This window comes from Megalops cyprinoides, chromosome 18 (genome assembly GCF_013368585.1).
Source record: "Megalops cyprinoides isolate fMegCyp1 chromosome 18, fMegCyp1.pri, whole genome shotgun sequence".
In the NCBI taxonomy this organism is placed as follows: Eukaryota; Metazoa; Chordata; class Actinopteri; order Elopiformes; family Megalopidae; genus Megalops; species Megalops cyprinoides.
The window spans coordinates 97,712-105,211 of record NC_050600.1 but is presented as its reverse complement, the minus strand read 5'-3'; the positions used below and the strand labels follow the sequence as shown (position 1 = coordinate 105,211).

The 7,500-nt window shown below is 41.9% G+C and overlaps 2 protein-coding genes across 2 annotated transcripts in view; both read right to left on the bottom strand.

The window, feature by feature from the left end:
• LOC118793170 (high affinity immunoglobulin epsilon receptor subunit gamma-like) overlaps nucleotides 1-3,174 on the bottom strand; it is an 8,659-nt gene extending 5,485 nt beyond the window's left edge. The window contains exons 1-2 of the mRNA XM_036551217.1: nucleotides 3,089-3,174; nucleotides 1-29 (exon numbers count right to left, since the gene is read on the bottom strand). The exon at nucleotides 1-29 is cut by the window's left edge and continues 63 nt beyond it. Of these exons, the coding sequence (XP_036407110.1) occupies nucleotides 1-29; nucleotides 3,089-3,149 (90 nt within the window). The 5' untranslated portion in view covers nucleotides 3,150-3,174. The remainder of the gene's footprint in view (nucleotides 30-3,088) is intronic.
• A 4,288-nt stretch (nucleotides 3,175-7,462) lies between these two features.
• The window catches only part of ndufs2 (NADH:ubiquinone oxidoreductase core subunit S2), a 6,822-nt gene continuing 6,784 nt past the window's right edge, over nucleotides 7,463-7,500 (bottom strand). Inside the window, exon 14 of the mRNA XM_036551215.1 lies at nucleotides 7,463-7,500. This exon is cut by the window's right edge and continues 79 nt beyond it. The gene's annotated coding sequence lies outside the window, so the exon portion shown is untranslated.

Below are 7,500 nucleotides of genomic sequence, written 5' to 3'. Positions count from 1 at the left end.
GTAGCAGATCCCAGGCTCCTCCAGGGCCACTTCACACAAAGCAGAGGAAACGCACCACCCATCATTATATCTCTCTAAATCTATTACAAATGCACAGCACAGCGAACACATGGGACTCTACCACAGAGAAATACAGCACAGCACAGCCCAGCACAGCACAGCGAACACATGAGACTCTACCACAGAGAAATACAGCCCAGCACAGCCCAGCACAGCCCAGCACAGCACAACACAGCACAGCACAGCACAGCACAGCGAACACATGAGACTCTACCACAGAGAAATACAGCACAGCACAGCCCAGCACAGCACAGCGAACACATGAGACTCTACCACAGAGAAATACAGCCCAGTACAGCACAGCTGTAATAGTACCACTGGTACACAATCTTCAAACATGATAAATATGCTTCCAACATGCTCAGAAGAATGACTATGATAATATTAGAAATATTTTTACATTTTACAATAACCTCAGTATTGTAGTACATACAACCATAATATTTCACACAGTGACTTAGCTGTAGTTGGGTGCATTTCTCAGCCTAAATGAGTTTTTCTGCATGAAACCACAGATTATAATAGTATCCAGGCTTCACTTCCGCACAAACTGAAACTGCTGAGACTCCAGCCACATTCATCTGAGGCTTAACCTGCTCAGCCAATCACAAGCAGATCAGACCCCTCCCTGGTGCCCCGCAGGGAGGGTCAGTATACTGTACAGCACCAGAGCAAAATTAAACCTGCTAACAGGGCACATTAGAATAGAGATGAAATGCGGTTTGTCTACGTGAAGGGAACATTTTAGAGAACTGCAGGGCTCTCCATTCTACCAACACCCGCAGGAACTGGGGCTGATCGCGTCTGACCAAATACAGCTGCCACAGAGATCTCCAGTTCATTTAGCCCAATTTCAGACCATGAAATTAATTTGAAATATGGCTTTAACATATTAATCTCTCTATTAATCTCTTTAACATAATAAAACTCTGTATACCACACACTGAAATGATGGCAAGGAGATTATACATATGAATTCACATACTTCAGCACAGACAACTGTAAGACACATTTACTGTGGTGAACAATTACTACATGAAATGCCGACTGAGTGAACAGTTCAGCCATCAGCACATTGTGAGCGGCTGACTGAGTGAACAGTTCAGCCATCAGCACATTGGGAGTGGAGCACATTACTGCCCCAGCATACATGAATGTGAGGAAGACTTGAGCTGCAGCAGCACATCAGGCCAAACTGACCTGAACTGAAATGTACAGATTCGTTTGAGGTGCTTAGTAAAAATTAATTTTGTAATCTGTGTGAAAGCAGTGAAAATGTAACATTAGTTATGCATGGATTTCAGTTTGCAACATGTGCCACAGCAACTGAGAAAAAGTGAAAGACAGTCAATCTATAGTGACAATCTATGAAATGAAAAATTAAGATTTAAGAATTATTTCAAAGTATTTTTCTGTTTTCTTTCTTACTGAATTTGAAAAGAATTTACTGCTTCCCTTTTTTGAAATGAATCGTCAGCAATGACCGTCATTTTGAGAGCAATTTAAGTGTTTTGATACAATCTGATGTGGTCCTGGCAAATAAATGAGACAAAGACTAGACAGTAGATTCAGGGTATTTCTTAAATTAATTTGAAATAATTTGTATATCCTTAATTTTCCTCAAAAAGAAAGATATGAAAATTAGCGATAAAGTAAACTAAAAATTTATTTAACTGCTTACGCTGTTTATTTAATTGCTTAAACCGTTTTAGATAATCAAGGTATAAGGAATTGCACGTGTCATTTCATTCTGTAAATCTTATATTGGCTTTTTAGCATGAATTGTCATATGTTTAATTATATGACTTTATGTTTTGTGTTTCGCTGTCTGCTTCCAAAGCGGATGGTGTGTAAGGACAGAGAGGCTGCACACCCACAGTGAGTCTGCAGAACACGCTCATGGAAAACACGGGTACGATCAAAAGCACGCTGCGGATTTTGTCTACTCAAATATAGTTTTTTGTTTCATTCAAGCGCTCAGATTTTTTGGGTTTATATATAACATTAAAATTTAGCTAGACAATTTAAAAGCTTGGACTGCGTGCCTGTAGCCTTCGGCAACACGGAGTTGATTGTGCCTGGGAACAAAGTCAATAGTTTTGGTCTCCTGCTGTTTTCCCAGCATGCATCAGAGTGCTCTCACCCCGAGGAGCCTGGCTGTCGGGGTGTCGGGGTCAGACCTGAGAGGGGCCGGCGGGCCGCGGAAGCATCACATCCCCATGGATTGGGAAGGGGACCGACGCGCAGCAACAAGACTCCAGCTTTTTTTAATTTACCTGGGTTATTCCTTATATATACTGTATTATTCCAGGAGTGAAATATACGGCCACAGTAGATAACTACGTCAAAATAATAATTATTGATTGACGTTCCATTATAGCAGGCCTATTTAGCAGCTAGATCTGCAGTGAAGGTGGACGGATGGAGCGATTTTCTGCAGACCGCTTCTGGCAGCTGGAAGCGCATTTCCTGATATCGAGTATTTTGAAGCTGCTCGTGTACGAGTAATATTTTCTATTCCAAAGGGCTGAAAACATCCAACACAAACATTCTCACTTTTTGTGCTATGGGATGATCGCGCAATACGTTTTTAAATATTCGGCGTGTACGCGAATTTACTGCTTCTTAATTTGACAAGGTTTTTTGGTTTTCTTTGAACTGAATTAAATTAAATAAATTTAGTTGTTCATCGAAGCTAACCTGAATGGTTAACCTTAACTTCAAGTATACATACATTTGTGATGTATTATAAGCACACAACGCAAAACAATGCCCATAAAAACACCCTTTCAAAAGTCATAAAATATGAATATTTTCTCATTATTTCATTTTAGTCCATTTTGGGCTTTTTATGATAATATAGATAGATAGAAATATCCGTAACACTACACAGAAGAGAACACTGAACACTTCGAACTTTTAATGCTGCCAACTACACATGACAACAGCAACAACAGGAGTTCCCTAAGAGAGAGAAATATGCGCACTTTTTGTGAAATTGACATGAATATGTGAATAAGTTACTCACAGGCCCTGCCAAAATTCTGGCACAGCAAGGCAGTGGTGAGAAAGACGGCTGCAAATGTCATCTTGGCGCACGGACCCCCGGCCGGCCGACAGTGCCGCAGAATGGAGTCCGTCAGCGCGCCGCTCCTGAAGGCTGTCGCGGAGTGGCCGGTGACGCCACGCCGCAGAAAGCGGCAGCAGGAAGCGCTGTGTCTCGCTGTCCATTTTCGAGATATGGCCGCTCAGTCGCATTTCTCTCTTCCTCTTTAGATGTGACAAGGCAAGAACTAGATAAGAAAGAAAGAATATCAAGTTTACTTTTATAATTGTTTCATACTGGATATATTTCACTTTAGTGTCATATTCATTATAGATAATTGGCAAATAAACGAAAGGGATAGTTTTATTCAAAATTATTATAATGTATTGTCCTTATCGATGCTTTTATATAATTTTTTACTGAAACTTAATACTGTAAACATGTCCTGCAGGATAGCTTGATTTTAGTGTACCCTTTTCTTTCACAGCAAAAGGCCAGAGATCTTAACCTACAACTATTATACAGATTATAATCGTCAATGAATAATTAATTCTAATCTCAGTTGCACTTCATTGTTTTTATTAAAACAGGGCAGATGTGGCTAAGAGCATGCCTTTTTATAAAAAGTACTATAACTACAAGGACATTTTGCTGGAATGTTGTTTGTAGGTTTAAACTCTGCTCAGCCTTTGACACAATTGACCAACTTGTCCTGACAGACACACGGACACACGGTCTCAGTGGACAGCCTCTCTCAGAGATTGAGATCGATATGTGCACATTAACGACGACACTTCTAGACAATAGAGATATGGATATGGATAAGATATAGAATACCACAAAGATCAGTGCTCGGACCTCTATCCTTCACCCTATATATGCTGCCTCTCAGCACTGTTACTTGTAAATATGGCAACTTCCATTGCTGCTCAGATGACACTGAGTTATATACAGTGGATCTAGAAAGTCTACACACCCTTCCAAAATTTCTTGTGTTTGGTGTCTTAAAGACTGAAATCAAGACAGATGAAGACATACCTTTTAAACTTAATTTACAAATTGTATTTGTAAATTAAGTTTAAAGTTCAAAGTAATTGTCTCTAGAATCTTTTAGTATTTTGCACTATTCTTTGTCCGCTCTATCCTCAGCAGAGCTCCTGGCCCTGCTGAAGAGAAACAGCCCCACAGTTTGCTGCTGCCACCACCGTGCGCGACAGTAGGGACTGTGATCTTATGCTGATGGGCTGTGCTGGCTTTGCACCAAGCATATTGTTTGGAATTAAGGTGATAATAGTTCTACCATTTTCTACGTGGCAACAGGAGATCCAGAGGACAATTCACATGACTGCAAGATGTTCTTTGTGAGAAGTGGTTTCAGTCTTGCCACCCTATCCCACAGCTCAGAATTGTGGAGAACACATGAAGTTGTTTCTGTGTGCATACGGTGGCCAGTCATTGCCATGAAGTCCTGCAGCTCCTTTAATGTTGCTGTTGGCCTCTTGGTGCTTTTCCCAATGAGTTTACTCCTTGCACGTCCATCCATCTTGGAGGGACGGCCTGATCTAGGCAAGGTCTTGGTGGTGCCATATTTAATCCATTTCTCGATTATAGTTTCTGTGTTTCATGATATATTTAAGGCCTTTGATATCTTTTTATGTCCCTCTCCTGATCTGTGCTGGTAGCGGTTTCCTTATACTGGCATTCACTTAGAAAGAAGCGAACCTACTGAGAAAACCTACAGGGGCAGCTGACTGTATCCTGAACTAATCAGAATCACTTCATTTGGTGACAGATGAAGTCAGTTAGCTTTGGGCATGATTTGGATGATGAATGGTTAGAACTGAGGACAGTTACAGCACCCATTATAAAGGGGGTGTAAACTTATGCAACCAAAATTTAAATTAATAGCAAGAAATGTATTGCCTTTTTTACTTTGATGTTTTGTGCTACCATGTCTAAATGAAAGTGTGAAAAAAAACTGATTTAATGGGTTTCAGACTTTTTAGATCTCCTGTATATCAGTCCAACCCATGACGCTGTGTCACTCTAACATGGAAGCCCATCTTACAGACACAAAGACATGGATGATTCAAAACGTCTTCCCCCCAAACTCCAAAACTTGGTTGACTACCAAGTACATTGTCAGATTTTTTCAAATGGCATCTCACTGGCTTCTAGTGCTATTGCCAAAGATGTAGGGGTAACTGTTGATTCAGACCTCTCATTTGAAATGCGTACGCACACAATGAAGAAATTTTTGCTACAAGCAGCAGAAAAGCCAGTTAATGCTTTCATTACTTTGAGATTAGACACATGTGGCTGAGATTGGATTGCGATGCTTTGCTCTCTGGATGTGCAAATACCTCTGAAGCGCCTCCAGCTGCTTGCATTCTAGCCAGAAGGAGGAGATCTGAGTACATAACCCCATCATTAGCTTCATTTCACTGGTTACCTCTTAAATTCCAATTTAAATATGATACTTCTTACTTTGAAGGCTTTAATGGGGCTTGCTCCTCAGTATCTTAGAGATCTCATTTTTCTGTATAATCCCCCCCATGAAGACTTTGCCTACAAGGTGTTGGCTGTCTGATCTCAAGAGTAGCAAAACGAACCGCAGATGGTTGAGTGCTCTTCCTCTATGGAACTGTCTAACCTGAGGCTAAAGCTTGTTCTTATTCAGGATTTAGATGCTCCCAGTCTCGATCTCTAGTCTACGCTTAAGGACAGACCACCTGCTGTAGCTTCAGATACAAGAAATAAAGGGACAGCCCCCCCCCCCAGCTGACCTGCTTTCCTGCCTGTGCCCAGCCACCTATTCCAGCCAGCCAGTCCCGTCAGACGCTCCCCTGACTCCGCCGCCTGTTGCCACTGCCACCACATGTACAGGTCCACAATCTCTGCAAAACTATTTTGTGATGAATTCCATTTGCAAAAAGTATTATACAAATAAAACTCATTGATCTGAATTTATACAATTTAACTCCAACACCACACATTTTTCACAGCAATAATGTTAGAACCAATACCACACTGCCCCCTAGTGTCTCTTCTATGACTGGAGTACTGCAGGTCTCTTTTTTCAGACCCATGTGAAGGTGGAGTTTCAGTAAGTGAACGCAAAGTGGAAAAGACAATCGCTGAATATTGCATGAAAGAGCAGGATTCTACTGGCTGCCCACTAATTCAAGGCCTGTACATAATGCAAGTTCAGAATAGCCAAAGCTGCATGTATCCAGGTCATTTTGTCTGCAGAATTGAAGGTGGTTTGACTTTAACATTCATGAGAGCTCAGCCAATTTTCATCTTTGAATACACTGCTGCATCTCGATGACACTATGGCAATCTTCATTACAAACTGCTCCAAACTTGCAATGGAAACCTTCAATGTGACCAGTTTCTACACACTGAAGAACTTCCTGCCCTTCCACACAGAGTGTGGGCTGCAGGCAGCGGCTGGTGGAGATTACATAGGTTCTGTCTATACAGCGCAGGCGCTCAAGGAAACACGCCAGCGTTCTGAGTCCAACCCTCCAACTCTAACCATCAAAGGAGCTCTGGCAGCAAACTGCTCCCTCTTCATAGCTCCTTTAAATGCTTTTTGCTTGTGTTGTACTCTGCCTCACTTGCAATTTGCTTTGGATAAAAGTGTCTGCCAAATGAAGAAATATAAACAAATGTCATAGTCTAAATAATTAGCACTTATCCTCTGAACATAATACAGGCAAACATCTGCAGTAGTGCTCAATGTGACAGTGGTTTAGGTGGTGGGAGAGGAGTATGCATGAGTCCCAGAGTCTTTAGTCTTTGCATGCCATTGTGAGAACAGGTGCATTCACATATTTTTTATTTCTGAGTGATGGAGGAATACACTTCTTACCACCTGACCCTGACAGTCACATGTTCATGTATGTGGTGGTAAACACACACAGACTCATCTTTGTCAGGTACAACACTCAGGTCTTACCTGATGCCTACAGGTGTGCTGCAGTCCTGCAGACCCCTGCGAGGAGTCTGAGAGAGAGAGACATGTGCCTCTGCCCCACACACTAAAACCACAAACTGATAAAATCTGTCAGGAGTCACAAAATTGCACACACCCACACACACACCTCCCCCCGCACACCCACACACACACCTCCCCCCGCACACCCACACACACACCTCCCCACACACACACACAGACACACACCTCCCCACGCACACCCACACACACACACACACCTCCCCAAGCACGCGCACGCACACACACACACACCTCCCTGCTCACAGCACACATGCTAATCAAAAATTAAACTAGGACATTTCAACTTTTGAATTTCAAAATATTTATTAGCTTTTTACACATGTAGGATACGGAGCTACACTGCACGGTTCTATGTCAGAGTGAAAGTGAA